This window comes from Mobula hypostoma, chromosome 18, assembly GCF_963921235.1.
Source record: "Mobula hypostoma chromosome 18, sMobHyp1.1, whole genome shotgun sequence".
Classification (NCBI taxonomy): domain Eukaryota; kingdom Metazoa; phylum Chordata; class Chondrichthyes; order Myliobatiformes; family Myliobatidae; genus Mobula; species Mobula hypostoma.
In genome coordinates, this window is record NC_086114.1 from 68954792 (window position 1) to 68975627 (window position 20836).

Sequence of the window (20836 nt, forward strand, 5' to 3'; positions counted from 1 at the left end):
TCCTTTTGACAAACAATAGAACCACAGTTTTTCAAGAAGCTGGCTTCCACTACCTTCTCAGAGAAAATAAATGCTGGTCTTTTCTCAACATCCTGGTTACAAATACAAATTTGGGTCTTCATTACCACCAAATAAACCACCAAAAACAAACCACCCTTACAGGCAACTTCCCTCTTTTTCACCACACAGATTTTATTTCTATCTATTGCCTTTGATATTAAGAAGGCAGAAGTCCTGGTCGTAACGGTCTCTCCAGCTCCAATAAATGGTGCAGATGTGTGTCTTAAACATTTTTCTTGTGATCACAAGACCCTGTTAGACGTTGGTATTATAAAATATCTTGTCAATTATAGGGATGAGTTACAGCGGATTGAAAAGCTTGAGCATATAGACCTTAAGAAAAAGGATGTGCTGGAGCTTTGGGAAAGCATCAAGTTGGATAATTCTCCAGAACCGGATGAGATGTACCCCAGGCTACTGTTTGAGGCGAGGGAGGAGATTGCTGAGTCTCTGGCAATGATCAATGCATCATCAATGAGGACAGGAGAGGCTCTGGAGGATTGGAGAGTTGCTGGAAAAGTTGATGGAAAGGATCCTGAGAGGCAGGATTTATGGGCATTTGAAGAGGCATAATATGATTAGGAATAGTCAGCATGGCTTTGTCAAAGGCAGGTCATGCCTTACAATCCTGATTGAATTTTTTTGGGGTTATGACTAAACATATTGATGAAGGTCGAGCAGTAGATGTAGTGCATATGGATTTCAGCAAGGCAATTGATAAGGTACCCCATACAAGGCTTATTGAGAAAGTAAAGAGGCATGGGATGCAAGGGGATCTTACTTTGTAGATCCAGAATTGGCTTGCTCATGGAAGGCAAAGAGTGGTTGTAGACAGGTCATATTCTGCATGGAGGTCGGTCACCGGTAGTGTGCCTCAGGGATCTGTTCTGGGACCGCTTCTCTTCATGATTTTTATCAATGACATGGATGAGGAAATGGGGGGATGGATTAGTAAATTTGCTGATGACACTAAGGTTGGGTTGTGGATAGTGTGGAGGGCTGTCAGAGGTTACAGCAGGACATCGATAGGATGCAAAACTGGGCTGAAAAGTGGCAGATGGAGTTCAACCCAGGTAAGTGTGAGGTGGTTCATTTTGGTAGGTCAAATATGATGGCAGAATATAGTATTAATGGTAAGACTCTTGGCAGTGTGGAGGATCAGAGGGATCTTGCGGTCCAAGTCCACAGGACACTCAAAGCTGCTGCGCATGTTGACTCTGTGATTAAGAAGGCCTACAGTGCATTGGCCTTCATCAACCGTGGGATTGAGTTTAAGAGCCAAGAGGTAATGTTGCAGCTGTATAGGACCCTGGTCAGACCCCACTTGGAGTACTGTGCTCAGTTCTGGTCACCTCACTAGAGGAAGGATGTGGAAACTATAGAATGGGTGCAGAGGATATTTACAAAGATGTTGCCTGGATTGGGGAGCATGCCTTTTGAGAATAGGTTGAGTGAACTTGGCCTTTTCCGTGGAGCAATGGAGGATGAGAGGTGACGTGAGAGAGGTGTACAAGATGATGAGAGGCATTGATTGTGTGGATAAAGTAAAGGCATCCGTTAGTCTTGCGAGACCATGGATCTGCGCCTGGAAAGTCTTCACTCTCCAGGGCACAGGCCTGGGCAAGGTTGTATGGAAGACCAGCAGTTGCCCATGCTGCAAGTCTCCCCTCTCCACGACATCAGTGTTGTCCAAGGGAAGGGCATTAGGACCCATACAGCTTGGCACCAGTGTCGTCGCAGAGCAATGTGTGATTAAGTGCCTTGCTCAATGACACAACACATGTTGCCTCGGCTGGGGCTCGAACTCGCGACCTTCAGGTCGCTAGTCCAATGTCTTAACCGCTTGGCCGCGTGCCCACGGTTGTGTGGATAGTCAGAGACTTTTTCCCAGGGCTGAAATGGCTAACACAAAAGGGCACAGTTTTAAGGTGCTTGGAAGTAGGTACAGAGGAAATGTCAGGGGTAAGTTTTTTACACAGAGAGTGGTGAGTGCGTGGAATGGGCTGCCAGCAATGGTGGTGGAGACAGATATGTTAGGATTTTTTAACAGACTCCTGGATAGGTACATGGAGCTTAGAAAACTAGAGGGCTGTGGGTAACCCTAGGTAATTTCTAAAGTAAGTACATGTTCGGCACAGCATTGTGGGCCGAAGGGCCTGTATTGTGCTGTAGCTTTTCTATGTTTCTAAAATACTGCAAGTCCAGTTCACTGGTGAGACCAAAAGTGGGGGGCAGTCGTTGAGTGAACCATTTCATCATACTACAGCATCACCTGTCACAGCCATCTTGGGGAGGGGGTGCCATAGGTGTTGTGGGAGAGAACAGAGGTGCAGTGAGCACACTGAAATCCGTGCTGGGTTGGGGACTGGCCTTTCCCATTGGTGCTGCTCTGCAGTGCTCACCTTCTGGAAGATTAGATGGATTGCCTGCGGCTGAATGAGGAACTGCTGAGTACTTACAGAAACGTGGATCCACGCACAATCACTCTTTAGACCATACCACTCAGAGACTTGGGCTGTATTATGTGACCGTATGTGCTGTAGAATGCTGTTGCATTTAACCTTCTCCACGTATGTGGTTGAATGACAATTAAACTTGAACTAATCTTTTCCCTGTTTGCTGTTAGAAGTTATTAGTGAGATTCGTTATCAAATCTCTGCAATTCATTTGTTGGTAATCTTTAGACAGTTGCTGGGATTTAGCTGCACACTTGATGAGGGCGTGCAGATATACTTAAGGTTCATTTATTATCAAAGAATGTATAAATGATATAACCTTGAGATTTACTTGGCCACAGGTAAGCACAAAGCAAGAAACCCAAAAGAATACGTTCAGGATAGAGGCGGTGTTCCCATTGCTGGGCTGCTCAAAGCTGTTTCCTGGAGTTTAGAAGGATGAGGGTGATCTTCTTAAAGCTTGTAAGATCCTGAGAGGGCTTGACAGGGGAGATGTCAAGGTGGCACACACAAAAGCTGGGAACTCAGCAGGTCAGGCAGTATCTATGGAAAGGGTTAAAGAGTTTTGTACGTGTTCATCTGGATTTCCAGCATCTGCAGAATTCTTTTGTTTATGAGATTTTAAAGCCACCAGTGGTGTCGTGGCAACCGCACTGGACTTCAAGGCAAATGGTCCTGAGTACAAATCCGGTTGGCTCCTTACACGTTTTCCATCTGTGCTGGGTTGAGTGTCGGTTGTAAAAAACAGTCAAATGCTACAGAAACAGCAAAAATGCTGCCTGATGTGCCACAAGGAGAAGAAAGGAACTAAAATGCGATGTTAAGAGGCTCAAATGAGGGGAGGTAGGGCCTGGTAATTTAAAACTATAGTACAGAGAAATTTCTCCTCACTGAGTGGAATGAGGTCTGAAATTTTCAATCCTGTAGACTTGTGGAGGCTTTATCATTAGAAGTATTTGAAGTGGAGGTACAGTAGTTCATTTTTTAAAAGAAAGGAGATTGATGATGGTGGAGGTTCGGCACATCCTTTTCTTAATGGTGTGCATAGACTTTAAGGTTAGTAGCTAGACGGAGTAACTGTGCTCATTGTTCAGTGGGTACAGTTTTAGTTTGGGAGCAACAGCGAGCTCAGGAGCACATCTGAAGCACTGAGAGTGGATGTTGTCAGATATGTATCATATTCAATATACTTGACTATTTTCTGAATGACAGCTGCAATTGATCAAATTGGTTGAGACTACCTTGGGAATAAGCTAAAATGGTCATTCACAAGGTGTTTCTAGTTTGAGATTCCAAATGCTTCACATTTGCCTTTTGCATTCAGGAACTGGACTCTGCTATTATTGAGGATGAGGAAGTCACTACAACTTACCAAGATCCAAGTTTTACACTGATACATTGTGTGAACATTGAAGAAAAGAATGAAAATAGTCAAACAGAACTGTTTTGGCCACCTGCCTGTTATGTTCTTTGGGAAGCTAAGGGTTTGGTGTAAACCCAGCAAAAATTCCATAGCATTGACGTGATGATAAAATACCATGTTCTTTTCAAATACAAGAGTGCTCTGACTAACAGTGCTGATTGGAAAATTCAGCAGTAAATTGTTCTGTATTCCCAAAAGGAGGAAACTGTTTCCACTCTTTGTCAGAGAGTAGGGAACACCTTTCACTAAAAGGTGATACTGTTTGAAGTTGCCTGTCTGATGGTGCAAAAATTTCGGGACCCGAAGTCTCAGTGAACTTTTACAAACTGTCTTCCCACACTTTAGAGATAAAAGTGATAAAATTTAAAATTGAAGTTGTGTGTGTTTATGCAGGTCTGACGGAATGCTGACTTCTGGAGTGTCAGGGCTGTCAATTGCAGAGTCTCACCTGGCCGAGCTGGACAGAGACACGTTACACCTGTACGGGGTTGGTGCTCTGGAGTCCCTGGAATGCAGCTGGGGCGTCCAGGCTGCCGCTGCTGTCACAACAGTCTCTTTCATGTTTATTGACTTTGATGACATCATTCCCATATTGCCACGGTTAAGGATTAAATTCCCAAATATTTTGGTAAGTATTTTTGGATGGTAAGGAATTGAGAAAGGTAACTGTGAGAGTCAGATTGAAAGGAGATGTGATAACAGGACAGGGGCCTGTGAGAAAGTGTAAGGGTAAAAATGATGGTCTCTAGGCCAGAGCAACAAAGTGTCTCAGTGATTGAATAGTGAGATTACCTGGGGCCAGGACTGGGGAGAGATTACAAAGTGTCTCAGTGATTGAATAGTGAGATTACCTGGGGCCAGGACTGGGGAGAGATTACAAAGTGTCTCAGTGATCGAACAGTGAGATGACCTGGGGCCAGGACTGGGGAGAGATTACAAAGTGTCTCAGTGATCGAACAGTGAGATTACCTGGGGCCGGGACTGAGGAGAGATTACAAAGTGTCTCAGTGATTGAATAGTGAGATGACATGGGGCCGGGACTGAGGAGAGATTACAAAGTATCTCAGTGATCGAACAGTGAGATGACATGGGCCAGGACTGGGGAGAGATTACAAAGTGTCTCAGTGATTGAACAGTGAGATTGCGCAGGGCCAGGACTGGGGAGAGATTACAAAGTGTCTCAGTGATTGAATAGTGAGATGACATGGGCCAGGACTGGGGAGAGATTACAAGTGTCTCAGTGATTGAATAGTGAGATGACATGGGCCAGGACTGGGGAGAGATTACAAAGTGTCTCAGTGATTGAATAGTGAGATTACCTGGGGCCAGGACTGGGAAGAGATTACAAAGTGTCTCAGTGATTGAATAGTGAGATTACCTGGGGCCAGGACTGGGAAGAGATTACAAAGTGTCTCAGTGATTGAACAGTGAGATGACATGGGCCAGGGCTGGGGAGAGATTACAAAGTGTCTCAGTGATTGAATAGTGAGATGACATGGGCCAGGACTGGGGAGAGATTACAAAGTGTCTCAGTGATTGAATAGTGAGATGACATGGGCCAGGGCTGGGGAGAGATTACCAGGAAGGAGCTATCCTTAGTAAATAGGGAAAAGAGACAATAGGAAGGAATTCAGAATTAGTTATATGGGTGGGATCTGCACCCCTTCCAAGGGGTGAGGGACTGGAGCTCTCTGCACCTTTAGATATCCTGCGCTAAAACAGGAACCTACTAGTATGAAATAGTAACCAAAAGCCATTGGGCACACTGAGCTAATCAGACAGAATTTGAGGTGTGCCATGCTGGTGAGGCAGTTAGCAAGACACTATTACAGCTCGGAGTATCGGAATTCTATTCCGGTGCTGCTCTGTAAGCAAGTTTGAATGTTCCTTCCCATGTTCCCGTGGATTTCCTCCAGGAGCTCTGGTTTCCTTCACAGTCCAAAAACTTACCATTTAGCAGGTTAATTGGTCATTGTAAATTGTCCTGTGATTGGGCTAGGGCTAAATCAGTGTTTTGCTGGGTGGTGTAGCTCATCGGGCTGGAAGGGTCTGTTCCTCACTGTATCCCTAAATAAATAACCAGGAATTTTACACATTAACCCTTCCCTCACCTGACACCTGTTTTCAGAATGTTTATTTGTATCCCAACACAGGTCATTCTGAGCAGAGCTTTCAGCCTCTCTTGTAGCTATGTGTCTGTTTCTGAAATTATACATCAGGACAATAGTTTTCCTTGAAATTTTGTCTATTGTTGTTTTTCCTGTCTATCTGTGATAACAATCGTTTTTGTTTCTTTAATACAGATTTTATATTGTTAGTGTTTATTGTCAGTGACCCTAATGAGAAGTTTGAGGCAAGAGCTTTGCATCCAATCCACTTCTTGTGTCACTTCCTCACAGCACTTCAAGTTCCAGGACACCAATCTGCACAAACTGCTGCAGTTCAACGCGCTGGCACTGGGTCGCCGACTGGACCAGCTTACCGTCAGTCCTCAGGGGAACCCAGTGGTGAACTTCACTCTCTGGAAGTACTATGTCCTCTTCAGACTTAATCATTTTGGTCTCCAAAAAATAAACGGTGTAGAGGTAAGCCTGTCAATCTTTGGAACAACACACAAAGCTCCTGGACCTCCAGCTTCCTCCTCCTGCAGTCAGTAATCAGCACTTTTGTTTTGATATTGAGTGAATGGTTGTTGTTCTGGAAACCATTCAACCACATTTCAGTCTCCCTCCTATATGCTGTTTCATCACCACCTTTGATTCGGTCAATAGTGGCGTCTTCAGCAAACTTAAATACAGTATTGGAGCTGTACTTAGCCTCACAGTCATAGGTATAAGGTGAGTAGAGCAGGGGGCTAAGCGCTGATCTTTGTAGTACCTTACTGGTCACAGAGTGCCAACATGTAAAATACTGTTAATTCATATTCTCTCCCTCCTGACTATTAGTTAACCCACACAGATATAATAATCCTATGAGTCAGAATATTGTGTAATGACCTCATGTATCATGCCACAGTCTTCCGGTTTAAGATGGCAATGGTGAAACTCAGCAACTACTTGCTGGCAGCAAAGAAAACTACTAACTATTTTATTCATCCTACATTCTATCAAAAGCAATCACTGTAATCAATAGCCGGTAATTTCTCTTTTGGAGTTGAGCTTTTGAACTGCAGGTACAAACTGGCATTTTTGCGGTGTGAACTTAAGGATGGTTGTGGCATGGTGTGTACGGGGCGAATTGAAGCTGCAGGGCCTGGGCCAAGAGCAAGGAACAAGCTGATGTTTGACTGATTTAAGTGCTGGGAAGGTCGGGTACGGGCTGAATTGAGGTAGCGGGTCCCGGGCCCAAAAGCGTATCAAAGCAGCAGGGTCCAAGTCCGAGAGCAAGGAACCATCCGAGCCAGATTGAAAAGGTCAGGGTGTCGAGGCTGGAGGTGAGGGACGAGCCAGTGTTCAGCTCGCTGCTCCCAAGGTTTACTCATCTCTTTGCTAAACTGAGGCTGTATCCTGAAACTAACGGGCTCCTGGATCAGCTGTGCACTCACTTTCATGAACTTCAGTTCTGAGTGTTATTTGCTTCCTTTTATTGTTTGCATGGTTGTTTTTTTTTATTTCTGTACTTTGAGTGTTTGATGGTCTTTTTTGAATGGGTTCTATCAAGTTTTTAAGAGACTACTAGACAGGTATATTGAGGAATTTAAGGTGGGGGGTTATATGGGAGGCAGGGTTTGAGAGTCGGCACAACATTGTGGGCCGAAGGGCCTGTACTGTGCTGTACTATTCTATGTTCTATGTAAGTTTCTTTTGTGGCTCACTGTAAGAAGACGAATCTCAAGGTTGTATAAAATATACATAATTTGATAATAAATGTACTTTGAACTAACTTTGTGACAAATTCACTGGTTCCCTTTATGTTAATAACAGTTTGTGTTGTTCTTTTTCTGCCATTTCCATAGCACTTAACTTTTTTTTACGCTGAAACCAGCATAGATGGAAAGCATGCAATCAGGTGGCCGGATTCGAACTCGGATCCATTCACCTTGAAGTCTGGTGCTGACGCCACTACGCCACCGGCCAGCTTAATTAATAACAGTTATATTTACTTATATTCCCTCCCTCCCTCCCTCCCTCCCTTCTTGGAGTGGAGTGACATTTGTAATCTTCCAGTCAAAGTTCAAAGATCAAAGCAAATTTATTATCAAAGTACATATATGTCACCATATACAGCCCTGAGATTAATTTTCTTGCAAGCATACTTAATAATTCCATAATAGAGAGGGGGGAACGTCAACTCAGACCATGAGAGGCCTGCGTCGGGCATTTTCATGCCTTACAAGGCGCAGATTGGAAGTCTGTGTGGGGTACCACTCCTCGTACAGACACTAGAGCAATGCGTGGTTAAGTGCTTTGCTCAGGGACACAAACATGCTGCCACAGCTGAGGCTCGAACCAGCAACCTTGAGATCACTAGACGAATGCCTTAGCCACTTGGCCATGTGCCCAACACAACACATATTCCATAATAGAATAATAATCGTAATACAGTCAATGAAAGACCACACCAACTTTGACATTCAACAAACTGTGCAAATACTAAAAAGGAACAAATAATAATAATAAATAAAAAGCAAATGTCGGGAAGATGAGATGAAGAGTTCTTGAAAGTGAGTTCATAGGTTGTGGGAGCGTTTTACTGATGGGGCAAGTGAAGCTGAGTAAACACTTTGGTTCAAGAGCCTGATGGTTGAGGGATAATAACTGTTCCTGAACCTGCTGGTGTGAGTACTGAGGCTCCTGTACCTTCTTCCTGATGGCAGCACTGAGAAGAGAGCGTGACCGGATTGTGTGTGATCCCTGATGATGGATGCTACTTCTCTGCGTCAATGGTTTGTGTAGATGACATGGTTCCAAAGGATTTCATGTGACACTCTGGAACCATGCCAGAATCTATTGATTCTTGAAAGATCATTACTAATATCTTCACAATCTCTTCAGCTACCTCATTCAGAACCCTGGGGTGTAGTCCATACAGTCAAGTTGACTTATCTACCTTCAGACCTCTCATTTTCTCAAGCACCTTCTCCCTCGTACTTACTCCTGTTCCCTGGACTCTTGAAATTCTGGCATACTGCAAGAGACTTTCACATTTCGGTCCGAAACGTTAACTGTTTATTCCCCTCCATAGATGCTGCCTGACCTGGTGAATTCCTCCAGCATTTTGTGTGTGTTGCTCTGGATTTCCAGCATCTGCAGAGTATCTTGTGTTTATGAATTATGTTACTATTAGAGAACATTAGAATGGAGAGGGTCAGTAGCTTTAAATTATTTGGCATTAACATATCAGAGGATATATTCTGGGAACAGCACATAAATGTCATCACAATGAAGGCACAACAGCACCTTTACTTCCTTAGAAGTTTCATTCCATTTCATTCTGTTGAAGTAATCTCAGAAAGTGAGCAGGCTGTCTCATGCCTCTACCACACTCATGACTTATGACAAATTAATACCCTAAAGCAGCGGTCCCCAACCAGGAAACGATATGAGTCAGCTGCACCTTTCCTCCTTCCCTGTCACGCACTGTTGAACTTGAACATTGAGTTGCCAATTGTCCCATATTTGCCAGGGCATCCTGTATATTGGGCTAAATTGGTTTGTCCCATACGGAACCTCACGTGTCCCATATTTCCCCCGCTAAGGTAGAGCGTTTCTATGAAACTGTTCGTAAGCCGAAATGGCGTAAAGCGAAGAAGCAATTACCATTAATTGATATGGGAAAAATTTTTGAGCGTTCCCAGACCCAAAAAATAACCGACCAAATCATACCAAATAACACATAAAACCAAATTAACTGTAACATATAGTAAAAGCAGGAATTATATGATGAATACACAGCCTATATAAAGTAGAAATAATATATGTACAGTGTAGTCGGGAAGATGAAGGCAAAACCAATTTGTGGGGAAAAAAAATCAGCACTTACGCGCATGCGCACACAGGTGCCCGCGCAAGGCTTCATGGTCATGGTAGTCTTTCTCGGGGTAAACACAAGTGTCCCGTCAACACACACAAAAATTGCTGGTGAATGCAGCAGGCCAGGCAGCATCTATAGGAAGAGGTACAGTCGACGTTTCAGGCCGGGACCCTTCATCAGGATTTGACTGCTACTTTTGTCCCTTATTTGGGAGTGAGAAAGTTGGCAACCCTAACTGTAAAAGACATGTTGAGGTGAGTTTAACCCTACTTGAACACCACCACCCCCCACCCCGGTCGGCCGGTCTGCAAGAATATTGTCAATATTAAACCGGTCCGCGGTGCAAAACAGGTTGGGGACCCCTGCCCTAAAGTATTTCATCTGCTTCTGAAGATATCTCTTGCATGATTACAAGGTTGACTGGAATGTGTACAACTGTTTGGCCCATTATTAGTTTCTTACCACAAGATTCGCCAGTGACTTGTTCCATTGTGATGTGAAAGTATTTGTTGGCAAAGACTTAAGATCCTCCCTTTAAAGTACAATACTTGTTCTATCATTTGTAACAGGTAACTCCCATGGATATAGCAATGAGTGAACGATTCTTTGGAATTTTATCACGTGTGGCTGCCTCTCATCTACCCCAGCCTCGACTCCTTTCATTACTTGGAGAAATTAAGTAAGAATTCAATTTAATGTTGGTGCAGTTCCTATACCATAAACATATTTATTGATGTTTGCAAAAAAAGTATTCAGGAATACATTAGGAGTAATCTAAGCATTTGAAAATGAGAGTTCAAGTCTCACTTGTGAGGGAGCAGTATGTTTTTGGTGCTGTCATTTTGGTGCTGTAGAACTGAGGGCCACTCTGTCCTGACTGGTGTGTACAAAAAAAATAGGGAGCCATTTGTGAAAAATGCATGAGCTTTCTTGTTCTCTGGTGAATATGTATTTGTTCTTGCATTGTCCACATTACAACACAACATTATCTTCTGTTCAAAGCATTTTTGGCCTTGGCCTTTTGGGATGTTCTGAATATTGTGAAAGGTGCAATTATTCCTTCTTCCCATCTGTGGATGTTTGCAACTAACAGTTGTGTCCAAATGCTCCTTGAGTATTTCAAACGATTGGTGATGTAGCACAGATGAAAAGGAATATTATACTGAGGCACTTCCTGTTGAATCCTGATCCATCAAAAACCTCATTGATATGTGATGTCACAGGCACCAAATTGTTGGTTACTGGGTATGTTCCACATTTCATTCTCTGACTTCCTGTAACTTACCTTGGATGAATATCACTTTTAAATATTGCCTGATGTTTCTACTCTATCTCTGAGGCTATTTTTGCTATTCATTTGTGGAATTATTGATGTGTTTTTTACTACCTACAGTATTTATCATGAGTCCTGATGGTGGAAATTATCTGCAGTAGCTGTTGTTAACCCTGCACGTGCAGTAATACAATAATAGCTGCATGTTGCACCCTATTTCCAAATTTGATTCCATTAGGCAACATGGTAGCGTATCAGTTAGCTAAGCATGTTACAGTGCAAGTGATCGCAATCATTGGGGTTCAATTCTTGCCGCTGTCTGCAAGGAGTTTGTATGTTCTCCCTTTGACTGCATGGGTTTCCTCTGGGTGTTCCGGTTTCCTCCCACATTCCAAAGATGTATGGGTTAGGATTAGTAATTTGTGGTTATGCTATGCTGACGTTGGAAGAATAGGGACACTTAATCATCCTCAGATTGCATTGGTCTTCAGCACAAAGGACACATTTCACTATGTGTTTTGGTGTACATGTGACAGAAAGCTAATCTTTATCAGTGGAACTGGGTTAACGTGAATGTTGCACAAAATTGCTTTATATGTATGGTCATTAAAAATGACTGAGGATTAATTGCTTTGCCCAGGACCAGCAATATGGGAAGACCCAAGTGATGGGGTCTGGAGGCATCCAGTCTTCGGAGGTTTAGACAGCATGCATTCTCTTAAAGCCATACAGGTTACATGTTATGGAAACCAATTCTGCCCGAGGAATTGATTGCTGATCTCAGTACCAGAGAAAGTGCCACTGGCTAGTTTCAAACTGCTCCAAAGCAACCATAAACTGGCTTCCACTGGAGCATTGTTTACATGAGCGGCTCAATTCACTGCCATAGACTGTAAGACCATAAGACATAGGAGCAGAAGTAGGCCATTTGGCCCAGTGAGTCTACTTTGCCATTCAATCATGGCTGATCCTTTTTTTCCCCTCCTCAGCACCACTCCTTCTCTCTGTCATCTTTTATGTTGTGTCCAATCAAAAACCTGTCAAGCTCTGCCTTAAATACACCCAGTGGCCTGGCCTGCACAGCTGCCTGTGGTAATAAATTCCACAAATTCACCACCCTCTGACTAAAGAAATTTATCCGCATCTTTATTTTAAATAGATGCTCCTCTATCCTGAGGCTGTGCCCTCTTGTCCTAGACTCCCCCCACCATGGGAAACATCCTTTCCACATCTATTCTGTCTAGGCCTTTCAACATTCGAAAGGTTTCAGGGAGATCCTCCCTCATCCTTCTAAATTCCAGCGAGTACAGACTCAGAGCTATCAAACATCCCTCATACGATAACTCTTTCATTCCCAAAATCATCCTTGTGGACATCCTGTGAACCCTCTCCAACGCCAGCATCTTTTCTGACATCTTTTTGTGCTAGAAATGCTTTACAGGCCACGCGGCATTTGTGCGGAGAGATACAGAATGAATGTTTAGGGTCAATGATATTTCATCAGAATGGTTCACCTGTACCTTGATTAGACTTCATTGAAAACATCAAGTCCCTTAGTCCCTTACACTTCCCAGAAATGCTTGTTCTACGCCAGGCTCAGGGATGTTTGAATGCCTCTGACACACACACAGTAGTTAAAAAATTAAACTATTGATCAAGTTAGCTATACTGAATTATTTAAATTTTAATTGAGGTTTTGAAGATAATTATAAATAATTAAGCACCACAGTTGAGAATTATTCAAACAACTAAATGCATTTAAGTTAACTCAATAACTGCTGGAAATGGCAGGAACCAGTCCGAAGGTTGGTGGTGACAATCCTCGGGAACTTCAGGACCTCCATGTTCAGCTGAGTCGTCACCTGAGCTGTTCCGGACTGTCACTTTTATTCTAACCTCAAAAATCATCTTACTCCTGTTCCATCAATGCCAGGCGTTGTTTAATACAATTTAAAATCCTACATAGACTACATTTGTCATCCCAGACGTGTCCCCAATGTGTGAGAAATGCAAGTCCTCGGGGGCAAATTTGTTGCATAGTTATGCTTTATGTCCCAGGATACAAGAGTATTGGAAGCAAGTATCTGAGGTCCTATCGAAGGTACTAAAGGTTCAGATAACACCAGACCCCATTTTAATAATTTTTGGAACTTCTGCGAGGTCAGATAAATTCCAGGCTACCCAGCAACAACTCCTGACCTATGGCATACTTAATGGAAAGAAACTCATACTGATGTTCTGGAAAAAGGAGGAAACTCCATCACTCAGACAATGGCCGGCTGAATTAATGGATACTCTGCATCTAAAGAGGATAAGATACGTTATCAAGGACAGACTCAAGGAATTTGAAAAAAATCTGCCAACCGTTACTGTTGCATTTAGAAGAGACCGACAGCTGAACTAAGTGTGGGGGGTGCTAGGACCTAAACAGCACATACGGGAGGGGTGAGGGGAGGGTGGGGCTGGGAAGGGGAAAGGAAATGGGGTGGTAGGGTTTCCTTTGCTTTTTGCTTGTTTACTATACATACATTCATTCATTTGACTTTCATTATGTTGATATAAGAAAGAAAAGGAAAAAGAAGCTTTGTACTTTAGGACATTGTCAGTTGTGGTTAAGCTGATGTTGCTTCACAATAAAAATATTTGAAAACAAAAGAAAATCACCTTACTCAGCTGAGTGCAGGCTCTCAGGTTGAGGGTTGTTTTGGTTTTTAATTTAGATTTCCAGCATCTGCCTTTGTGATAATGTCTTCATATTAACTTTGCTAAGGTTAAAAGCTTGCAATATTTCAAGCAACACACATCAAAGTTGCTGGTGAACGCAGCAGGCCAGGCAGCATCTCTAGGAAGAGGGGCAGTCGACGTTTCGGGCCAAGGCCCTTCGTCAGGACTTACTGAAAGAAGAGCTAGTAAGAGATTTGAAAGTGGGAGCGGGAGGGGGAGATCCAAAATGATAGGAGAAGACAGGAGGGGGAGGGATGGAGCCAAGAGCTGGACAGGTGATTGGCGAAAGGGATATGAGAGGATCATGGGACAGGAGGCCCAGGGAGAAAGAAAAGGGGGAGGGGGGAAGCCCAGAGGATGGGCAAGGGGTATAGTGAGAGGGACAGAGGGAGAAACAGGAGAGAGAGAAAAAGAATGTGTGTATATAAATAAATAACGGATGGGGTACGACGGGGAGGTGGGGCATTAGCGGAAGTTTGAGAAGTCAATGTTCATGCCATCAGGTTGGAGGCTACCCAGACGGAATATAAGGTGTTGTTCCTCCAACCTGAGTGTGGCTTCATCTTTACAGTAGAGGAGGCCATGGATAGACATGTCAGAATGGGAATGGGATGTGGAATTAAAATGTGTGGCCACTGGGAGATCCTACTTCCCCATATTTCAAATACTCACTGGCTTCGGAGCTTTTTGGACATTTCTTACCTGGAACTTTCATCGGCAAGAGTAAATGATGCACGAGCAAACACAATCTTAATGTGGACAAATTTGATATCTAACTTAAAAGATCTTTTGTTAAAATACGAATGCTTTGTCTGGGTATGCACTACTATTCAGTTGGTTGGTGGAGGGGAGGGGGATGGAGGAGAGAGGGGTGGAGGGGGATGGTGATGAAGGTTGGGGGGTGGCTGGGTTAAACAGTCAAAATGTAATTGGCAATTGGTTGTATTGAAAGTAATTTGTTCGTGTTGCAATAAAAAATTTGTAATAAAAAAGATGAAACACACATGGTTGATAATGTTGAGTGCTTTCTGACGGTGTGACCAGACTTGAAATGAGACGAATTGCTAACATCATAAATTACAAAAGAGACCTCTTTCCCATCTCCCTTCGCAGACCAAAAGCGGCCCACGCCTTCGTTCTTGCTACTCCACCTGTCAGGATGACTTTGGTGTTTTCAGACCTGGTGCTTTATTCCACTGTGCAGTCACTGGTGTATGGTTCAAAAAACCCGTAGAAAGGCTCCTTAAACTGTAACAATTTTTTCTTCCAAGAAAGAAACAGCTGAATTTCATACTGGCGGGGAAAGGAAAGAAGCCTGGGATCACAGTGGATGAGTGTAAGGACAGCATAAAAATTGGAGCTGAAAGCATAGGTCGTGCTGTCCTGAATTACTCCAATAAGGACATCGCCACAGAACAATTAAAGGTAAATGCAGCCTGGACTCTCAAACCGATGGGTTTCTATTGCCTTTTGCTATGTGTATGTCACTTGTTGACTGGACTTTGTATTCCTTTAGATTTGTCTATTCCTCCAAATCCACCTCACAGCTCATACTGCCAAATTTTGTTTCATCAGCAGATGTAGATATATTGTACTTGACTTTATTTAGATAAACAACTGAGGTATTAGCACTGTTTCCTGCAGCACAACTTTTAGTCACAGCCTCCCAATTCAACAATGACCCATTCAATCCTGCTCCTTTCTTCTCTATTCTTTTCCTGCTTATATGTTATCCCAATACATGCTCTCTAATTTTATTTTCTCATGCACAGCCCTAATTGAACACTATATCTGAAAGTCCAAATACATTATTTATACATACAATATTTATCAGGGCCCTTAGACAATAGACAATAGGTGCAGAAGTAGACCATTCAGCCTTTTGAGCCTGCACCGCCATTCTGAGATCATGGCTGATCATCTACTGTCAATACCCAGTTCCTGCCTTGTCCCCATAACCCTTGATTCCCCTATCCATAAGATACCTACCTAGCTCCTTCTTGAAAGCATCCAGAGAATTGGCCTCCACTGCCTTCTGAGGCAGCGCGTTCCACACCTCCACAACTCTCTGGGAGAAGAAGTTCCTCCTCAACTCTGTCCTAGATGACCTACCCCTTATTCTTAAACCATGCCCTCTGGTACTGGACTCTCCCAGCATCTGGAACATATTTCCTGCCTCTGTCTTGTCCAATCCCTTAATAATCTTATATGTCTCAATCAGATCCCCCCTCAATCTCCTTAATTCCAGCGTGTACAAGCCCAGTCTCTCTAACCTCTCTGCGTAAGACAGTCCGGACATCCCAGGAATTAACCTAGTGAACCTATGCTGCATCTCCTCCACAGCCAGGATGTCCTTCCTTAACCCTGGAGACCAAAACTGCACACAATACTCCAGGTGTGGTCTCACCAGGACCCTGTACAAATGCAAAAGGATTTCCTTGCTCTTGTACTCAATTCCCTTTGTAATAAAGGCCAACATTCCATTAGCCTTCTTCACTGCCTGCTGCACTTGCTCATTCACCTTCAGAGACTGATGACAAGTACTCCTAGATCTCTTTGCATTTCTCCCTTACCTAACTCCACACCGTTCAGATAATAATCTGCCTTCCTGTTCTTGCTCCCAAAGTGAAACCTCACACTTATTCACATTAAACACTATCTGCCAAGTTTCTGCCCACTCACCCAGCCTATCCAAGTCACCTTGAATTCTCCTAACATCCTCATCACATGTCACACTACCACCCAGCTTAGTATCATCAGCAAACTTGCTGATGTTATTCACAATGCCTTCCTCTAAATCATTGACGTAAATCATAAACAGCTGTGGTCCCAATACCAAGCCCTGTGGCACCCCACTAGTCACCACCTGCCATTCCGAGAAACACCCATTCACTGCCACCCTTTGCTTTCTATCTGCCAACCAGTTTTCTATCCATGTCAATATCCTCCCCCCCCCAATGTCATGAGCTCTGATTTTACCCACCAATCTCCTATGTGGTACCTTATCAAATGCCTTCTGAAAGTCAAGGTACACCACATCCACTGGATCTCCCGCGTCTATCTTCCTGGTTTCATCCTCGAAAAACTCCAATAGATTAGTCAAGCATGATTTGCCCTTGGTAAATCCATGCTGGCTCGGCCCAATCCTATCACTGCTATCAAGATATGCCGCTATTTCATCTTTAATAATGGACTCTAGCATCTTCCCTGCTACTGATGTTAGGCTAACAGGGCGATAGTTCTCTGTTTTCTCCCTCCCTCCTTTCTTAAAAAGTAGGATAACATTAGCCATTCGCCAATCCTCAGGAACTGATCTTGAATCTAAGGAACGTTGGAAACTGATCACCAATGCATCCACAATTTCCAGAGCCACCTCCTTTTGTACCCTAGGATGCAGACCATCTGGACCTGGGGATTTGTTAGCCTTCAGTCCCATCAGTCTACTCATCACCGTTTCCTTCCCGAGCATTGTCAGTAATCCCTGACATCCATCCAACAATCTCTTTTTCCCCTACCATCAGGCAGGAGGTTATGTAGCATCAGGACAAGATCTGTTCTGTTAGGATGGAAACCGCTTCTTCCCCAGGTCAAGAGATGATTGAACTCCATGCCAACACCCAGGTCTCATCGCATATGAAGCACCAGTAGCGTTATTCTGTTTACTTTTTAACTTGCGTCGTAAGTGCACTTTTATTTGTCAATTTATCTGTGATAATATTACTTTGTGTTATGTGTGTGAGTTCTATGTAGTGTGTTGTGCACCTTGGACAGGAGGAACATTCTGTTTGGTATACATGTGTACAGTTAAATGACAAATAATGGAACGTGAACTTAACTACATCACATCAGTTGGACAGCTTCAATCACTAAGTGTATTTTTCTGTAAGTTTTGAACAGGGATCTCTGAATCTGCTTAGGATACAGTGGGAAAGATTCAATCAGAACAAAGATGGAAAGTGCTGCCCATACTCAGCAAATCAGCCTGCTTTTGTGGAGAGAGAAAAACAGAATTGACATGTCAGAGCAAAAATACAGATTTGTACTGTGTAGTCAATAGAAATGTGAAATAACAAAATGCTGGAGGTACTCAGTGGGTCAGAGTGTGGAGGGAAATGGATAATCAACATTCTAAATTCAGACTCATCAACCCTCCACAGGTGCTGAGTTCCTCCAGTATTTTGTTTGTGTTACTTCAGATTTCCAGGATCTGCAAAATCTCATGCGGTTCCACTTAACTGTACAATAATCTTACTCAATAAACTTTGACTTTATTTTCACTTACTTGATATCAGGAAACGAAGATGTTTTGCCAAGCGTACGTGCGGGGACTGGTTAAAGATGCTGCCCTCATCAATGTTAAAAATGAATCCCTGCACAAGCTGTGGCCACAGATCTTCATTGAACTTGTGCGAGACTGTGTCATTCAGATGAGCAATAAAAACTCACATATGAAGCTGTGCCTAAAGAACATAATGGAGCAGAAGTGAAGAGAACAGGCGACTCCACCGCAGCTTGTGCTCAGAATTAAACATCTATTTGAGAGCCCCAGAATCACTCCATCTCCATTTACAAAGCCCTTGGAGATGTTCCTCTGCATTTCCATTTCATCGGAACAAGTATTGCCAAATCACAATCTGTAAGAAAATGAAATCCTGCAGGGACTGTGCACACCAGTGAAAGGAAGGCAGAACAACTGTTAACCAGTCTTCCCCTGTGACTGCAGGTATGCAGAGCAGTGTGGTGCAACAGCCTGTCTGTATAGGTATTACACTGCCAGTGTCTCCTGATAACATTATCTCTTGTGGGTTTCAGCCAAAAGCATTCTAACTGAATGTTTGCTCTTTCAAAAGCATGTCACGGTATGTTTGGATGACATAGTACTTGCAGGCAGAGTCATAACCTGTGAATTTCAACTCGCTGTTTACTCATTGATGTGGAGCTCACTGGAATCTTTCTAAAAATCTTTCTTGGAGGTGTTATACCACAGCAGTTTAAAAGTACATTGTGTTTTAATTCCGTTTTAATGGCGAGTGGAGCACAGCCTTTCCTGGCTCATTGTGCAACTTTGAGGGTGCCTCGCCTGTTTCAGGATTGCTGTCTGTAAGCACAGTGGGATCTGTTATCTGTCAGTGTATTGGCTTTACCTGTTCCCACAGCTCAGCATTGGATGAGACACCAATAACAGTCTGATTTTACAGTAACTGTGTCCCACATTCTTTATATCATCAGCAGGTGCCACAATGTTCTCTTAACCTAAGAAGGGTTTACAGTGGAATTTTTGCCAAATTCACTTTATCTCATTGACTGATGCTGTTTTTGTTTTTATCAGACTACTACAGGGAAACGAGTAAACATTATGCTTTGATAATATTTGATGTTTCAATAGTTAATGTCACGTCCCACTGTAGACACACAGGCACCATCTATCTTCCCCTGCCCCTTACTCTTCAGTATACTTTTGCAACAAATTTGCTGAGATTATCTAACAATCTCAGCAAAACTGTGCCCAAGACCAGCTGTGTTAAACTTAAAATACTATCCACTGATACATTTACTAAAATAGCCAACTCACTACATCAAGACTTTAATGCCAAAGACGTGCCATGAATTCCCCATCGTGGGATGATTGGAGGCAGCACACACATTAACATTGCAATACATGGGACACTGTGCTACAATAGATTGGCTACTTGGATGTGGATCCATTCTGGTGTGTGCCAAGTGTGCATTAACTCTGTGTTGGGCACTTCACATGCATTAGATCTGGGCATTACTACATGCTGTATATTTTTGACAAAATGCACAGTTTAGTGTTCAGATATCAGTCAATTTCTCCAAAGAGTTGCAATTCACAATTTGTGTACCATTTTTTAAAAAATGATTCTGTCTTTTCTGAAAAGTTGACATAATTTGCTTCGAATTGCTCTGTTTTGTTGTGGATCTGTACTGAAAGTTTCTCTGTTTTGTGGGGTGTGAGATAGGAAACAATTAATCTGGAATTGCTGCTTTATGAATGAAATTTTATAATTTCAATAATTCATCAAATATTCAATTTGAATTCAGTGGGTTACGAGACTGGCATCAACCATCAACTGTTGAAATTTACATACTATTCATTATTCTAACTTTTTATATGCTTGTTTAATTGATGTAATGCACTTAATGATTTTTCAGGTTACATAATCACTAGACATTGTTTATATCTCAATGAGATTTAATGTTTGTTCATTACTGGTTTAGAGTCAGAATATTATTAAAGTTTCTTTCAAATTCATTCATGATTGTTTTGTTTTTCCAACAATCCAGGCACAAAGCAGTTCTTCTTGTAGGCCAAAGTGGACCCTTCCCAGAAACAGTTGTGTGTGTGCCATTCCTGGGGGGAGGTTTGGCAACCTCCCTCACTCTCAGATAGCTGAATTATGTGCCTGACGTGGTGTGCAATTCCTCTCTCTTGAGAATAGACTTCCCACTGAGTTTTTAGACAAGGTGATGAGAGAGATTGATGAGGGTGGGACAGTGGATATTGTCTACATGGATTTTAGTAAGGCGTTTGACAAGTCCCTCACAGGAGTCTAATCCAGAGGATTAAGATGCATGGGATCTGTTTGGATCCAGAACTGGCTTGTGCACAGAGGAGGACAGTGACTGAAGGAACTTATTTGAGCTGGAGGTCTGTGATTAGTGGTGCTTCACAGGGATGTGTGCTGGGACCCCTGCTGTTCGTAATGTATGTACATGACCTGGATGAAAATGTAGATGGATGGGTTAGTAAATTTGAGATGATACCAAGATTGGTGGAGCTGTGGACAGTGTAGAAGACTGGCAAAAAATACAGCACAATATAGATCAGTCGTAGATATGGGCAGTGAAATGACAGATGGAGTTTAACCCAGATAAATATGAGGGGTTGCACCTCAGTAGGGCAAA

The 20836-nt window shown here is 42.9% G+C and overlaps 1 protein-coding gene and 1 long non-coding RNA gene across 6 annotated transcripts in view; one reads left to right on the top strand and one right to left on the bottom strand.

Moving 5' to 3' along the window:
• Positions 1-18325, bottom strand: part of LOC134358625 (uncharacterized) — a 49764-nt gene extending 31439 nt beyond the window's left edge. The window contains exon 1 of the long non-coding RNA XR_010020906.1: positions 18192-18325. This is a non-coding gene — a long non-coding RNA (uncharacterized LOC134358625). The remainder of the gene's footprint in view (positions 1-18191) is intronic.
• LOC134358621 (leucine-rich repeat-containing protein 49-like) overlaps positions 1-20149 on the top strand; it is a 130535-nt gene extending 110386 nt beyond the window's left edge. For all 5 annotated transcript variants that reach the window (XM_063071072.1, XM_063071074.1, XM_063071073.1 and 2 more), the window contains 5 exons: positions 4333-4567; positions 6339-6524; positions 10482-10591; positions 15181-15334; positions 18202-20149. In XM_063071072.1, the coding sequence (XP_062927142.1) occupies positions 4333-4567; positions 6339-6524; positions 10482-10591; positions 15181-15334; positions 18202-18396 (880 nt within the window). In that variant the 3' untranslated portion in view covers positions 18397-20149. The remainder of the gene's footprint in view (positions 1-4332; positions 4568-6338; positions 6525-10481; positions 10592-15180; positions 15335-18201) is intronic.
• Positions 20150-20836: the final 687 nt, after the last annotated feature.